The following is a 16,411-nucleotide window of genomic DNA, read 5'->3' as shown; positions in this document are numbered from 1 at the left end:
GGTTGGGGCATGGCTGGGGCGTTGCTTGCACATGGCCGGAGCATACCTCATGCATCAGTGGAGGGTGGCTGGAATGTGGATGGGGCATGGCTGGAATCTGACTGCAGCGTGGTTGGAGCATAACATCAGTAAAACATGGCTGAAGTCATTGGAGGGCAGCTGAAGTGCGGCTAGGCATGGCTGAAATCTGGCTGGGGTGTGGTTTGAGCATAACATCAGTGAAGCGTGGCTGAAGTCAGTGAGGTGTGGCTAGAGCGGCTGAAGTGTGGCTGGGGCATGACTGGAATCTCGCTGGTGCATGCCTCAAGCGTCAGTGGAGGGTGGCTGGAATGTGGCTGGGGTGGATGAAGTGTGGCTGGGGCATGGCTGGAATCTGGCCAATGCATGTCTCAAGCATCAGTAGAGGGTGGCTGGAATATGGCTGGGGTGTGGCTGGAATGTGGCTGGGGAGTAGTTTGAAGGTAACATCAGTAATGTGTGGCTGAAGTCAGTGAAGTGTGGCTGGGGTGTGGCTGGGTCATGGCTGGGGCGTTTCTGGCACATGGCCAGAGCATGCCTCAAGCATCAGTGGAGGGTGGCTGGAATGTGGCTGGGGTGTGGCTGGACCATTATTGGGGCATTGCTGGCACATGGCCGGAGCATGCCTCGAGCATCAGTGGAGGGGGGCTGGAATGTGGCTGAGGAGTGCCTGGAGCACTGGTGGAGCACGGCTGCTGCATGGCTGGAAGGCCACTGCTGTCTTCTCAATGTCAGTGGAGGGTGGCTGAAGTTTGGCTGGAGCGGCTGGAATCTGGCCAGATCGTGGTTTTTGTCTAACATCAGTAAAGTGTGGCTCAAGTCAGTGAAGTGTGGCTGGGGTGTGGCTGGATAATGACTGGGGCATTGCTGGCATATGGCTGGAGCATGCCTCAAACGTCAGTGGAGGGTTGTTGAAGTGCGGCTGAAGTGTGGCTGGGCGTGGCTGGAATCTGGCTGGGGCGTGGTTTGAGCGTAACATCAGTGAAGCAGGGTATGCTCAGACGTGAGTCCCTTGCTCACTTTGCCACTGGATTCAAGCAAGCCTGGCTGAAGACGGCTGAAATCCCAGAAACCGGTCCTAGGAAGCTTGTTGTCGGTCCAGGGAAGGCACGGCTTGGCAGTACGGGCTGGACTGTTCCCATGAGGCACAGGGTCAGACTGATTTGCATATGGCCATGTCTGAACTGGGGTGGCAGAGTGGGCTAAAGAACGGTGATGGATTAAACCCAGATCAGTTGACTGGGGGTGAGTGCTTGCAATGTTCAACACTCCGTCCATCATCCCCTTTGGTTTTGCTTTGTTTGCCCTAAGTTGGCAGGGTATGCCGAGACGTGGGTTCCTTGCTCACTTTGCCACTGGATTCAAGCAAGCCTGGCTGAAGACGGCTGAAATGCCAGAAACCGGTCCTAGGAAGCTTGTTTCTGGTCCAGGGAAGGCATGGCTTGGCAGTTCGGGCTGGACTGTTCCCATGAGGCACAGGGTCAGACTGATTTGCATATGGCCATGCCTGAACTGGGGTGGCAGAGTGGGCTAAAGAACGGTGATGGATAAAACCCAGATCTGTTGACTGGGTGTGAGTGTTTGATTGGTTCTGATGCTCCGTCCATCACCACCCCCTTTTGTACCACTACATTCATATACCAGCACCATCTTACAGTGAGACATAGTGAAAAGAAAATAGCATAGCATAGAAGGAGACGAGAAAGGATGAGAAAGAAAAGAGGGGAATAGGAAGAAGAGGGAACACGAGGACAGATGTATAAGACCAAAAAGTGAGAGAAGAAAAAAGAAATGGAGAGAAAGGCGAATTTAAAGCAGGGGTCCAGCAGGGGCTAAGGGAGGGAGAACGATGGAAGGCAAGGAGGGCAAAAAGAAAGAGGAGACAGAGAGTGAAAACGACAGCATGGAAAAGAGTGGAGTAGACAGCAAGAGGGGCTAAAAAAAGATGCAAAGAAAACAAGCATTGAAAATGCAATAGGTCTCGCCTTTGATTAAGTTAAAGCCATTTGCTTTGCTAATGGTATTGTATAGCAAATAAATGGCTTTTACTTAATAAAAAGCGAGACCTTTTGCATTTTCAATGCTTGTTCTTTTAGGAAAGAGCAAGGGGGTTGCAAACATCCTGCTTTTGCCAAGGGGTATTTCAGTTGTAGAAGAGAGGCAGCACTATTGCCTTATCCCCTGTGTCACATGCCTTCTGGAGAGAAGATGGAAGCGGAGAGGAGTTCTGTGGACCCAGAAAGGCCAAGCGAAGGGCAGGTTTGTCTCCCCAGAACGATTCATGATGCTCCTGGCTTTCTTTTATTGAGGAACATGTGTCTTTTCACTGAATTGCAGTTCTCGAAATGCATATTTTATGGGCTGTGTTCGATTTGGGCCCTGGGTGTGCTGCTTCGTCCTTGTAAATAAAGCCACACTGGATGTATATAAGCGTTTCTATAAGTTACATGATTTGGCATTTATAATATAATCTGCATCTCACTTGAGATGTGTATTCTCGATACGTTTCATGCTTGGGTGATGTGTTTTGGCGTAGATGCCAGGCAGGAAGTCAGGTCTGATGTGGTCCATATTGTTGGAAATAATGTGCTTTTATTGACATGCTTCAACATTGCCTTTACTATAGCTACAAGGCGATGCAGTTCGCCACACGGCTGCTCTTTACTGTCGAGTGAATAGGGGATGGATTATTTCATATATTGTGGCCTGTGGGGTGATACGCCGACGTTTCCAATTACATGCAGCTAGGAATGGGGCTTCGCTGTATTTAATGTTCAGTGTGTACCGTGCCAATGATACATAAATGGCGGTGACTTTGATCACACTTGGCACGCCTGAAATGCGTAGAAAACACGAGTGCTCAACAGAATGCCACTGTGGCTTGAAGCACACTTGAAGCTTGAACAGCAGTTTTAACGCTTATCAAAATAGGTAAGTGTGCAGAATGCATGTATATATATTTTTTTTCTTTCTAATCGCGGCACCGGTGCTTTACTTTTAACATTAAAAGTAAAGCGCGGTGCCGCGATTATAGCAAAAGTAAAGAAATAGATGTTTGTTTCTATTTCTTTACTTTTGCTATAATCGCGGCACCGGTGCTTTACTTTTAATGTTAAAAGTAAAGCGCGGTGTCGCGATTATAGCAAAAGTAAAGAAATAGATGTTTGTTTCTATTTCTTTACTTTTGCTATAATCGCGGCACCGGCGCTTTACTTTTAATGTTAAAAGTAAAGCGCGGTGTCGCGATTATAGCAAAAGTAAAGAAATAGATGTTTGTTTCTATTTCTTTACTTTTGCTATAATCGCGGCACCGGCGCTTTACTTTTAATGTTAAAAGTAAAGCACCGGTGCCGCGATTAGCAAGCTAAAAATGCTACCGCTGGCCACAGCTTGCAGTGCATGTGCGCGAGTGGTGCGTGCGCAGCAGTAATCACGCCATATGGCGCCTCTTCTGAAGCGCGCGCCTGCGCACAGGCACTAAAAGCTGTAGACGGCGGTAGCATTTTTTAAAGCCCTTACTAAAGTCTCTCCGAGCAGCGCATGCGTGCTGACTCAGCGAGACCTAAAAACAAAATGAAGAAAAGAGAAAAGTAATGACAGTGGCAAGCGTGAGACACTGGGTGAGCAGAGCAGATGAAGAGAGGGGGAGAAACATAATAGTGGATAAGGGTGGAGATCAATAATGTCGGTTTAAATTAGATGCCCGTGAAAAAAGGGTAACCAGGCAGGAAAGCGATAAGAGTGATGTTGTGATGGAGACAATAAGTTAAAGGAAGGGAGAACGGGCATAAAGGACATAAGGAAAATGAGAAAGGTGTTGACGATGGATTGAAGAGAAGAGAGGAGAGGGCGACAGAGGTAGAAGACAGGAGGGAGTGAAGCAAATTGAATATACAAAGAAAGAAGCTGGAGGAGAGAGGGGGTAGGAGGAGAAGGGAGGGGGTAGGAGGAGGAGAGAGGGGGTAGATGGAGGAGGGAAATACGTAGGTGGGTGCAAGCTGTGAGAAGACGAAGGTAGGCGAAGAGAGGATGGGCAGATCACGGAATTATTAAACAAGGAGGCAAAGCAGAGAATGAAGGGGAGAGCAGGTGACAAAGAAAGAGAGGAAGGACGAGAAAGAGAGCTTTGATGTGTAGTGATCGTGTAATGGTATAGTGCCCTTTATTGCACGGTGTCTCCTTACTGCAGTAAGTGAAGGAGTGTGTTTACTTCTTGAGTGATCGGACGGTAAGTCATTCATTTCCGCCTTTACTTGTAAGGGTACATCTTATCATCCGCCAAAAGGTTTAGGGGGCTCCTACACACACAAGACTGACGCCAGTCCCTTTCCTGGCCACGGGTTGGCGCCACACTATGCATAGAGTTAACATAGGGGAAAAAACGTGTTGACCCACAAGTTGGTGCTTATGCTTTTAGAAAATGTTCAAGCAAGAGAACTACCACATGAAAAGAGAATGGCAAAAATACAAGGGGCATAGAACAAAATGTAATTAGGTAGGAAAGGAGAAAGTCATGCTTAAGCCAAGAAATGAAATAAATTAACTTTGGGAAAGGAAATTAGAAGGGGTAGTGATGTTCGTGCGGAGAAAAATCTATAAGGTGTCAGCTGCGCGAGGAACGGAAAACGAATGGGGAGCGGAAAAGAGGAAGGAGAGATGAAAAAGCGGGAAAAGAATGAGGTAAAGTTCTGTCCAAAGAATCGCAAAGACAGTAAGTAGGTGCAGGAGAGAGAGTAAGCCACGTGAGGGGGGATTGAGCAAGTAAGAGCGATGGGGATATAATAAGGAAACCAGGAAGCCAGAGGAAAGGGAGGAGGGCAGAGCCACGAGGGAGCGAGAACACAGTTTTCCCTTATATGGTCTAATCCTTTCTAAGAGTTCAGCGTCAAAGATCCGATCTGAGCAAAAGTAGACAGAAAACATTTTGTTGGTGCCAGCGCTGAAAAGTAGACCCTGGACAACTTTTTCACATCCAATTACTGTGCTCTCGGGAGACTCTGCTTAAAAACACAAGTAAAACTCCCAGTCGCAATTCGAAGAATTACCCTGCATTTGGATCGCACATTAAACAGGAACTGCCTTCTGATAGAATCCCGTAACAGCGTGGCAGTGGAGGAGGCTGAGAGCTGCCCAGAAGGCGTGGGAACGATTCACCCTTGTACCGATGTTATCCGCGATTGATGAAAAGTTAAAAACAAAAAAAAAGGCGTGCAGGCTGCAGCAGTAGGGGCGTCACAGAGGGAGAGAGAGGAAGAGGAGTGCACTATGTCTATGTCATGTCAAACAGAAAGACAGGCAGCAGGCACTCGCACAATGGGGATGAATGCCCAGTGAAAGCAATGAAGGGACGTCAGAGGGAGTGTGCACGCAGTCTGCTCTTTTTCTGAGCACATACTCGTGCTTGTGGTGCGCCCCCTGCTCGCTCCCGCAAGGTGGATGCCGCCACACACACTATGATGTGCTTTGAAAAAGAGCAGAACAATGGCTAAAGGTCCTCCTACGCAGCGCATGTGCGCTGCGTAGGCGAGACCTAAAAAGGCAGCCTTTCACGCCGCACTTAGCGTGAAAGGGGTGGGCAATGGGTGTTGCGGTGGGTATTCCATTGCAACACCCATTTAATTTAATGCGGCCCCATGTTTACAAGGGTGGCGTAAATAGGAGGCAGCAGTAAAATTAAGACCAGGGAAAACCTGGTCTCAACATGGCAAAACGAGGAGATATGCTTGCTTTCTCCTTGTTTTTGCTGTTTCACAATGCAGCACACATAGAAACAGCAAAAGGCTATTTGTGATTGTTTATGTGCAGGAAGGGACACCTTCATGCACATAAACAATCATTCCCTCAATGCAGGCACCCTTGCACTATGGTGCAAGGATGCCTGCGTTGGCGCTAGGCGACTTACCTTAGTGCCAGCGCAGGGAGAAACGCAGGAAAGTGCCTTCATATTGTAAATATGGGGAATCCCTGCGTTTCTATACTGATAGAGTGCAGCATTAGCAATTTTGGAGCTAACCCGGGCTCTGGCACTTACTTGTAAATATACCCCAGAGTGTGTGTGCGTTGTGTGTGTGTGTTGTGTGTGGGTGTGTTGTGTGCATATGTGTGTGCAGGGGGTGTATTGGGTGTGTGTGTTTGTGTGTGTGTGGGTGTGTGTTGTGTGTGTGGGTGTGTGGGTGTGTGTGTGTGGGTGTGTGTGTGTGTGTATTGTGGGTGTGTGTTTGTGTGTGTGGGTGTGTGTTATGTGTGTATGGTGTGTGTTGTGTGGGTGGGTGGGTGTGTGTATTGTGGGTGTGTTTGCGTGTGTGGATGTGTGTTGTGCGTGTGTGGGTGTGTGTGGGTGGGCAGGTGCATGTGTGTTGTGTGAGTGTGTATGTGCATGTTTTATGTGTGTGTGTTGTGTGTGTGTGTGTGTGAGTGTGTCTCTCCTATCCGGTAACATCTCCAGCGGACACACCGGTGAGCAGCAGCGTGATGGAGAGCTCAGCCTACATCTCATACCTGTGGTCCACTGGAGGAGGGCTGGGCACACGTACAAGGTAGTTCTTGGCTCGTCCTTTCTTCATAAACATTGGCATGGCCAGCATGCGTGAGAAAGGGCCCTGTAAAGAGTACAGAGAAAGTGTCAGAGCATGGCACTTCAACACTGTCCATATATCCCACTCCTGCTGGTTGGGCTTCTGACTGCCACCAAAGCGCCACTGCCCGCCACGTCCTGTTGCTGCCAGGTACAAGCCCTGCTATTTCACCACAGTACTGGCCACATCGCTCTACTGCCAGCTCCATGCCCTGCCAGGCCACCACCATGCTAGGCAATCCCGCTCCTACCAGGTACATGCCTTGCTATTTAACCACAGTGCTGGGCAACATCTAGCGACTGCCAGCTCCATGCAGTGCCATGCCACTGCAGTGCTGGCTACCTCCTCCCACAGCCACCTCCATTCCCTGCCATGCCGTTCTGAAGTCTTTTTTCTGTTTTATAACAATGTAATCCTGCATTAATGGCGGCCATCTTGATTAACCGGCAGCCATTTTGCACGCCTATGTTGCTCCTTCTAACTGTCCAGGCCCTCTCCCTTCCCATGTCCCCAGCCTCGCTTTCACTCTTGGGGCTCCAATGAGAATGCAGAATCCAGGTAGCTCAGTAGTGAGGCACCCGCTGGACATTTTAGATTTATTTAAGAAGTTTTGTATAGCGCGAACAAGACCCAGAAGGGTATCAGAGCGCTTCACAATAATGGAAGGGGAACATTGTAGAGGGAGTAAGAGAGGACACCATAATGAACTAATATAAATGTACAAGGATGCGCAACACACATTACTTGGTACGGTAAGGTAGACAATCCTGGCAATTACAGTTGTTAGGTGGAAAAAAAAGGACATTTAGACAGACAAACAATTGTCATTTAAGGCAGGAACTTGTTCATTGGGATTATTTTTACTTCATGTTTGAAAGCAGCCATGTAGGGGATTCTGCAGATTTCCGGAGGGAGCAAGTTCCAGATCTTCGGTGCTGAGCCAGAGAAGGCTCGGAGCCTTGTTCTCTTTTTGTGAAAGGTCTGAGGTTGTAGTAGTAGAGAATTTGCACTTCTTAATGGTCTGCCCCCACCTGATAGTTCTAGTTTTTGAGCCAGGTAGCCAGGAGTTTTGAAGTGAAGGGCTTTGTGCGTCAAACAAGCAATCTTTAGTTGTATTCTTACTTCGTAGGGTAACCACTTTGATCTTAGGGCTGGGGAGATGTGATCAATTCTTTTTGTATCAGTGATCAGTCTGGCAGCTGCATTCAACGAAGCCCTGAGCAGGGCCAAGGTATGTTTGGGGAGGCACAGAACGTCGCGCTACCATAGTCTCGCCTCGGCAGGACAAGTGCTTGAACCACCTGCTTGAAATTCTCTTGAGGGAGGAATGGTTTTAGGTTTTTAAGAAGTCTCATTTGGTAGTTTGCACCCTTACACATCTTACTAATATTTTTCTTCATGTTCAAGTGCAAGTCTAGGGTGATTCCAAGAGATTTAGCTGAGTCGATGATAAGAGGGGAGCAGTTGAAGGTAGTGAGGTGCTTCATCCAGAGGTCAATCTTGGGGGTGTGCTTAGGAGGGGATATGAGAAGGAATTCTGTTTTGGCGGTGTTGAGCAGGAGATGGTTCTCAGTTAGCCAGTTTTGGGTAATCCTCAAGGAGGAATTGAGTGAAATTAGGCCTTCAGAAGAATTGATTTTCAGGTAAAGTTGTGTGTCATCCGCATACATATGAAAAAGAATGTTCATGGATTTTAGAGCGTTCGCTAGCAGTTCCGTGAAAAATATTAAAGAGTATGGGAGAAAGTGAAGATCCTTGCGGGACCCCCATGGAGACTGTAGATGGTTGGGATAGGGTATGGTTCACCTTAACTCTTTGGGATCTATTGTGAAGGAAGGAAGCGAACCATTGCAATGCCAGACCGGAAAGGCCCATCCTGTGTTCCAGAGTGGCTAAGAGGTTATTGTGATTAACCGTGTCGAATGCAGAGGTAAGATCAAGGAGGATTAGTAGGCAGTATTCGTTATGGTCTAATATTTTTAGGATGTCATCCATGATGTGAAGGAGCGCTATTCGGTACTATGACCACTCCTAAAACCAGGCTGATGTTCATCCAAGAGACTGAAAGTCTCAATGTGCGAGCAGAGTTGCGATTGGACACATTTTTCAAGGAGTTTGGTCAGAGTAGGGATGTTGGAGATGGGACGGAAGTTGTTGAGGTCAGATCTGTCCGCATCAGGTTTTTTGAGAACGGGTGAGACCTGAGCTGCTTTTAGACATTCTGGGATCTTGCCTTGAGATAAGGAGGCGTTGACAGTCTTTGTCCAGATGGGGATAAGGACAGTCTTGATTTCTTTGAAGACAGACGGGGGCAATGGGTGGCTGAAGTGATTAGAAGGGTTAATGTTCAGAAGAGTTTTGTAGATGTTGTTTTCACTGAGGGGAGAAAAGGAGCTCCAGGTGGCCATGTTCTTGGTGCTAATACTAGGAGGCTTTATATTCTCAGAGAGGGCAGGATGAGCTGCAGTCTCAGATGATGTAAGTAGGGCCCTCTTAGATTCAAGGTCAAGACTGATGAGTTTAGTTTTTTCCATAAAGAAGATAGCCAGATTGTTGCATGAAGGTGAATTGTCTGCTGATTCAAAGTGATTGGGTGCTGTTGCTGATTGCTGTTTGACAATTTCAAAAAGTTTTTAGGGGCGATTTGAGGCTTGACTAAGTCAGGTTCTGAAGTAATCGCCCTTAGTCGTCTTGATTTGTTTATTGTAGGGGCTCCTAACCGATCTAAGGAATTTTAGATGATACACAGAGGCATTCTTTTGCTGTAGAGGAGCTATTGAATCCATGATACCAGAGATAGTGGACTTATAGACGTCAGTGAGATCATGCACATCAGTCATGTAAATTTGGGAAGACAAGTCAATTTTACATTCGATAGCTAGACTGTCCATGTTAATATTCCTGAGGTCTCTTTTCCGCTGTTTAATTTTCTTTGGTGAGACCCTTTTCCGTAACACCTCCCTGTTGATAAAGAAGAAGATGCTGTAATGGTCGGATCAATCACACGGGGTAATGTCCTCCAATGTGATGGTATTGCCTTTTGAGATAATGAGGTCCAGAATTTCTCTTTCATTGTGAGTTGGTCGGTCACAGAATTGGATAAGGTCCAGATCAGATAAGAATGCGTTAAAGCAGATCACCACTTGGTCATTAGATTTAGCCCAATGAAGGTTGAAATCACCAAGGTAGATTTGTGATACTGATGGGTCCTCATTGGAAGATATCATTTCCATTAGTTGTTTGATGAAGAGGAAGTTATTGCCAGGAGGGTGGTAGAAAGTATGAAGTTTGCATACAGGGATGTGGTTACTAGAGATGTTGAGGCAAAGGTATTCAACTATAGGTGAGGTGGAGGTCTCCATGTGGGAGATAGATAGTGTTTTCCGGTGTGTACAAGCTAGTCCACCACCCTGTTTCGTGGTTCTGTCTAGACGGATTATGTCGTGACTAGGAGGCACTATGAGGTCTAAGATGGGGTGGAGGACGAATTTAGCCATGTTTCCGTGAGGATGATAATATCTAGCTTATTGTTTTGGATGAGGTCGAAGATATCTGAGGCATGTTTGTGTGCTGATCTACAATTGAGTTGTGCACATTTCAGACGTATAGGCATGTGTAATGAAGGAGTCTGAAAGGTCTTTTTCCCCACACTTCTCGTGAGAAAGCTGAGCATCTGCCTACTCCCGGCGTCCGATCCTGTGGCATTCACCTTCCTACAACCGCTTATATGAAGAACGTGTATAAAAGGGGGACACAGCTCTGTCTCTCTGTGGCATAATATTGATATTTTGCTTATTTTTGCACCATAAATATATTTTAGGCTTCCAGTAGGCTCGGGCCTGCTGTTCCCTTACACAGCACCACAGGTTTGGCCACAATACGACTGTGCCATGGGACTTCCACTTCCACACTCTCCCCAGTAGAGTCTACATCCCACCACATACAACTGTGGTCCCACACCAGCCCCAGTAGAGTCTACATCCCACCACTGACAACAGTGGTCCCACACCCTCCCCAGTGGAGCCAACATCCCACCACTGACAGCTGTGGTCCTGTACCCTCCACAGTAGAGTATACATCCTACCACCGACAACTGTGGTCCTGCACCCTCCACAGTAGAGTCTCCATCCCACCACTGACAACTGTGGTCCCACCCCCACCCCAGTGGAATCTACATCCCACCGCTGACAGCTGTGGTCCCACACCCACCCCAGTAGAGTCTACATCCCACCACTGGCAACTGCGGTCCCACACCTGCCCCAGTGGTGTCTACATTCCACCACTGACAACTGTGGTCCCGCACCCACCCCAGTGGAGCCAACATCCCACCACTGACAACTGTGGTCCCACACCCCCCCAAGTGGAGCCAACATACCACAACTGACAACTGTGGTCCCACACCCTCCCCAGTGGAGCCAACATCCCACCACTGACAGCTGTGGTCCTGCACCCTCCACAGTAGAGTCTACATCCCACCACTGACAACTGTGTTCCCACCCCTACCCCAGTGGAATCTACATCCCACCACTGACAGCTGTGGTTCCACACCCACCCCAGTGGAGCCTACATCCCACCACTGACAACTGTGGTCCCACACCCGCCCCAGTGGAGCCTACATCCCACCACTGACAACTGTGGTCCTGCACCCTCCACAGTAGAGTCTACATCCCACCACTGACAACTGTGGTCCTGCACCCTCCACAGTAGAGTCTACATCCCACCACTGACAACTGTGGTCCCACACCCTCCCCAGTGGAGCCAACATCCCACCACTGACAGCTGTGGTCCTGCACCCTCCACAGTAGAGTCTACATCCCACCACTGACAACTGTGTTCCCACCCCTACCCCAGTGGAATCTACATCCCACCACTGACAGCTGTGGTTCCACACCCACCCCAGTGGAGCCTACATCCCACCACTGACAACTGTGGTCCCACACCCGCCCCAGTGGAGCCTACATCCCACCACTGACAACTGTGGTCCTGCACCCTCCACAGTAGAGTCTACATCCCACCACTGACAACTGTGGTCCTGCACCCTCCACAGTAGAGTCTACATCCCACCACTGACAACTGTGGTCCTGCACCCTCCACAGTAGAGTCTACATCCCACCACTGACAACTGTGGTGCGGCACCCTCCACAATAGAGTCTACATCCCACCACTGACAACTGTGGTCCTGCATCCCACAACTTCCAAACATGTGCCTTGCCACCACAGTACTGCTCTCTTAATCCCTTCACTGCCAGTGTGTCCCTACCCCAACACAATGCACATCTTTTCACTTCCAAAGTTCTGCCCACATCCTGAGTCCACATCCCAGTGATGCCAGCTGAGTGCCCTTCCATGATAGTGCTACTCACACCCCACCGCTGCCGGCAGTGCACCCCATCCCAACATAGTGCAGATGTTGTCACTGCCAGAAGTCTGCCCACACTCCAAGTCCACATCCCACGAATGGCACTTCTGTGCCCTGCCCCAACAGTGCTGCCCACATCCTTACACAACCTATGTGCCCCCCCTAACACTGCCAACCACTCCAAGCTGTGCGGCCCATCTCAGTACAGCTCATACCCCACTAATGGTCGCAGTGTGCCCCAACACAGCACAGGCCACGCCTACCCCAGCCAGATGTGTACCCTACCTTGCTACCACAGTGCTATCAACACCCCACCACCACCCACAGAGCACCTTCACCCACCACAGTGCTATCCACACCCCACCACCACCCACCAGGTGCCTTCACCAACCTCACTACTATCCACACCCCACATCCACCCACCGAGCGCCTTCAGCCATCACTGTGCTATCCACACCCCACCACCACCCACCAGGCTCCTTCACCCACCACAGTGTTATCCACACACCACCACCACCCACATAGAGCCTTCAATCACCACAGTGCTATCCACACCCCCCCACCACCCACCGAGCACCTTCACCCACCACTGTGCTAGCCACACACCACCACCACCCACCAGGTGTCTTCACCAACCACAGTGCTATCCACACCCCACCACCACCCACCTAGCACCTTCAACCACCACAGTGCAATCCACACCCCACCACCACCACCAACCAGGTGCCTTCACCCACTACAGAGCTATCCACACACCCCCACCACCCACCAAACGCCTTCACCCACCACAGTGCTATCTACACCACCCACCAGGTGCCCTCACCCACTACAGTGCTATCCACACCCCACCACCACCCACATAGAGCCTTCAATCACCACAGTGCTATCCACACACCCCCACCACCCACCGAGCGCCTTCACCCACCACAGTGCTAGCCACACACCACCACCACACACCAGGTGTCTTCACCAACCACAGTGCTACCCACACCCCACCACCACCCACCTAGCCCCTTCAACCACCACAGTGCAATCCACACCCCACCACCACCCACCAGGAGCCTTCACCCACTACAGAGCTATCCACCCAAACCCACCACTCACTGAACGCCTTCATCCAATACAGTGCTATCCACACACCCCCACCACCAACTGAACGCCTTCACCCACCACAGTGCTATCTACACACCTCCACCACCCACTGAGCGCCTTCACCCACCACAGTGCCCAAGCCAACACGTCCAGGTGTTTGCCTCTCACCTGACACTCATTGCCATCCCACCCCTAGAACACATAGGCTGCCCAACTCACTCTGCCTACCTGCTTTGTGTCTGGTGGGTAGGGCATTCGGCCCAGTGCCAGCTCCTGCCCTGATACAGGCTGGTACCCACCACTGGTGCCATTCCATTGAAGGGAGTGTTCGTGGGCCAGCGGAGGTTTGCCCAAATTGGCCACATGGTCCTGGGCAGTCACAGTCTTCATACTCCTAAAAGAGACAAACTAAGATGGTATGTCTCACAAACACCTGGGCACGCTGACAGTGAGGGTTGTACTAAAGCATAGCAGTGCCATTGTAGGTTCACAGGAAGGAAGTCAACAAGGCACCAATTGGTGATACCCAGATGTGAGTGTGCAAGCCCTCAAGAGCTACAGAGCCATTAAATGTTCCCACATAATAAGTGGGGAGCATGGGCTCCAAGGAGATACTGTGACAGTGGGGGAGTAAGGAGAGGGGAGGACAGAGGGTGATCTCTAGAGATGGAAAGATAGTGATAGATCCCAGGGTGTAAGGGGACTGAAAGCTCCTAAGAGATAAGGTGACAGTGGGAGCTTCCAAAAGATGGGTGATGTGCATATCCTCAGAGAATAGTGGGAACCCTAAGAGATAAGGTGACTGGTTGCTCCCAAGAGGCAAGATGACAGCGGCCTCTCCCAAGAGGTAAGATAACAGCAGCCTCTCCCAAGACGTAAGGTGACAGCGTGCTCTCCCAAGAGGTAAAATGACAGCGGCGTCTCCCAAAGGTAAGGTGACAGAGTGCTCTCCCAAAAGGTAAGGTGACAGCGGGCTCTCCAAAGAGGTAAAATGACAGCGGGCTCTTCCAAGAGATAAGTAGACAGTGGACTCTCCCAAGAGGTGAGATGATAGCGGCTCTCCCAAGAAGTAATGAGACAGCGGGCTCTCCCAAGAGGTAAGGTGACAGCGGCCTCTCCCTAGAGATAAGGTGACAGTGGGATCTCCCAAGAGGTAAAATGACAGCAGCTCTCAAAAGAGGTAAAGTTACAGAGGGCTCTCCCAAGAGGTAAGATTACAGCGGGTTTTCCAAAGAGGTAAGGTGACAGTGGGCTCTCCAAGAGGTAAAGCAACAGCAGGCTCTCCCAAGAGGTAAGGTGAAAGCTGGCTCTCCCAAGAGGTAAGGTGGCAGCGGCTCTGCCAAGAGGTAAAGCGACAGCAGGCTCTCCCAAGAGGTAAGGTGAAAGCTGGCCCTCCCAAGAGGTAAGGTGACAGCGGCCTCTCCCAAGAGGTAAGATGACAGCCTGCTCTCCCAAGAGGTAAGGTGGCAGCTGCCTCTCCCAAGAGGTAAGATGACAGGGGACTCCCAAGAGGTAAAGCGACAGCAGGCTCTCCCAAGAGATAAGGTGAAAGCAGGCTCTCCCAAGAGGTAAGGTGACAACGGCCTCTCCCAAGAGGTAAGAGGACAGCAGTCTCTCCCTAGAGGTAAGGCAACAGCAGCCTCTCCCAAGAGGTAAGGTGACAGTGGCTCTCCCAAGAGGTAGGGTGACAGCGGGCGCTCCCAAGGGGTAAGGTGACAACAGGCTCTCCCAAACGGTAAGGTGACAGCGGGCTCTCCCAAGAGATAAGATGACAGTGGGCTCTCCCAAGAGGTAAGGTGACAGCGGGCTTCACAAGGGGTAAGGTGACAGCGAGCTCTCCCAAAAGGTAAGGTGACAGCAGCCTCTCCCAAGAGGTATAGTGACAGTGGACTCTCCCATGAAGTAAGATGACAGCAGACTCGCCCGAGAGGTAAGGCAACAGCAGGCTCTCCCAAGATGTAAGATGACAGCGTCCTTCCCAAGAGGTAAGGCGACCTCAGGCTCTCCCAAGCGGTTAGGTGACAGTGGTCTCTCCCAAGAGGTAAGATAACAGCAGGATCTCCCAAGGTGTAAGGTGACAGCAGGCTCTCCCAAGAAGTAAGGTGACAGCAGGCTCTCCCAAAAGATAAGGTGACAGCGGGCTTTCCCAAAAGGTAAGGTGAAAGCGGGCTCTTCCAAAAGGTAAGGTGACAGTGGGCTCACCCAAGAGGTAAGGTGACAGCGGGCTCTCCCAAGAGGTATGATGACAGCGGGCTCTCCCAAGAGGTAAGGTGATAGCGGGCTCTCCCAAGAGGCAAGATGACAGTGGGCTTTCCAAGAGGTAAGGCGACAACAGGCTCTCCCAAGTGGTAAGGTGACAGTGGGCTCTCCTAAGAGGTAAGATGACAGTGGGCACTACCAAGAGGTAAGGTGATAGCGAGCTCTCCCAAGAGGTGAGGCGACTGTAGCTCTCCCAAGAAAGAGCGGACTCTCCCAAGAGGTAAGGTGATAGTGCCTCTCCCAAGAGGTAAGGCAACAGCAGGTTGTCCCAAAAGGTAAGTTGACAGCGGCTCTCCCAAGAGGTAAGGTGACAGCAGCTCTCCCAAGAAGTAAGATGACAGCGACCTCTCCCACGAGATAAGGTGACAGCAGTCTCTTCCAAGAGGTATGGTGACAGTGGACTCTCCCATGAAGTAAGATGACAGCAGGCTCGCCTGAGAGGTAAGGCAACAGTAGGCTCTCCCAAGATGTAAGATGACAGCCGCCCTCCCAAGAGGTAAGGCGACAGCAGGCTCTCCCAAGAGGTAGGGCAACAGCAGGCTCTCCCAAGCGGTAAGGTGACAGTGGGCTCTCTCAAGAGGTAAGATGACAGCAGGCTCTCGCAAGAGGGAAGGTAGCAGCGGCCTCTCCCAAGAGGTAAGGTGACAGTGGCTCTACCAAGAAGTAAGGGCACAGGGGATCAACGAAGAAGTAAGGTGACAGCGGCTCTCCTAAGAGGTCAAATGACAACAAGCTCTACCAAGAGCTAAGGTGATAGTGAGGTCTCCCTAGAGGTAAGGTGACAGTGGACTCTCCCAAGAGGTGAGGTGGAAGCGTGCACTCCCAAGAAGTAAGGTGACAGCAGACTCTCCCAAGAGGTAAGGTGACAGTGGGCTCTCCCAAGAGGTAAGATGACAGCAGGCTTTCCCAAAAGGTAAGGTGACAGCAAGCTCTCTCAAGAGGTAAAGTGACAGCAGCTCTTCCAAAAGGAAAGGTGACAGCGGGCTCTCCCAAGAGATAAGATGACAGCTGGCTTCCCAAAGAGGTAAGGCGACAGCGGGCTCTCCCAAGAGGTAATGTGACAGCGGGCTCCCACAAGAGTTAAGGTGACAGTGGGCTCACCCGAGAA

The 16,411-nt window shown here is 50.3% G+C and overlaps 1 protein-coding gene across 3 annotated transcripts in view; it reads right to left on the bottom strand.

Moving 5' to 3' along the window:
- The window catches only part of LOC146868938 (uncharacterized), a 161,223-nt gene that overhangs the window by 37,265 nt on the left and 107,547 nt on the right, over positions 1 to 16,411 (bottom strand). For all 3 annotated transcript variants that reach the window (XM_085614006.1, XM_085614005.1, XM_085614007.1), the window contains exons 7-8: positions 13,273 to 13,438; positions 6,517 to 6,617 (exon numbers count right to left, since the gene is read on the bottom strand). In XM_085614006.1, the coding sequence (XP_085470132.1) occupies positions 6,517 to 6,617; positions 13,273 to 13,438 (267 nt within the window). The remainder of the gene's footprint in view (positions 1 to 6,516; positions 6,618 to 13,272; positions 13,439 to 16,411) is intronic.

Source organism: Triturus cristatus, chromosome 1_2, assembly GCF_964204655.1.
Source record: "Triturus cristatus chromosome 1_2, aTriCri1.1, whole genome shotgun sequence".
Classification (NCBI taxonomy): Eukaryota; Metazoa; Chordata; class Amphibia; order Caudata; family Salamandridae; genus Triturus; species Triturus cristatus.
The sequence above is the reverse complement of the archived record's forward strand: the minus strand, read 5'-3'. Positions and strand labels throughout refer to the sequence as shown.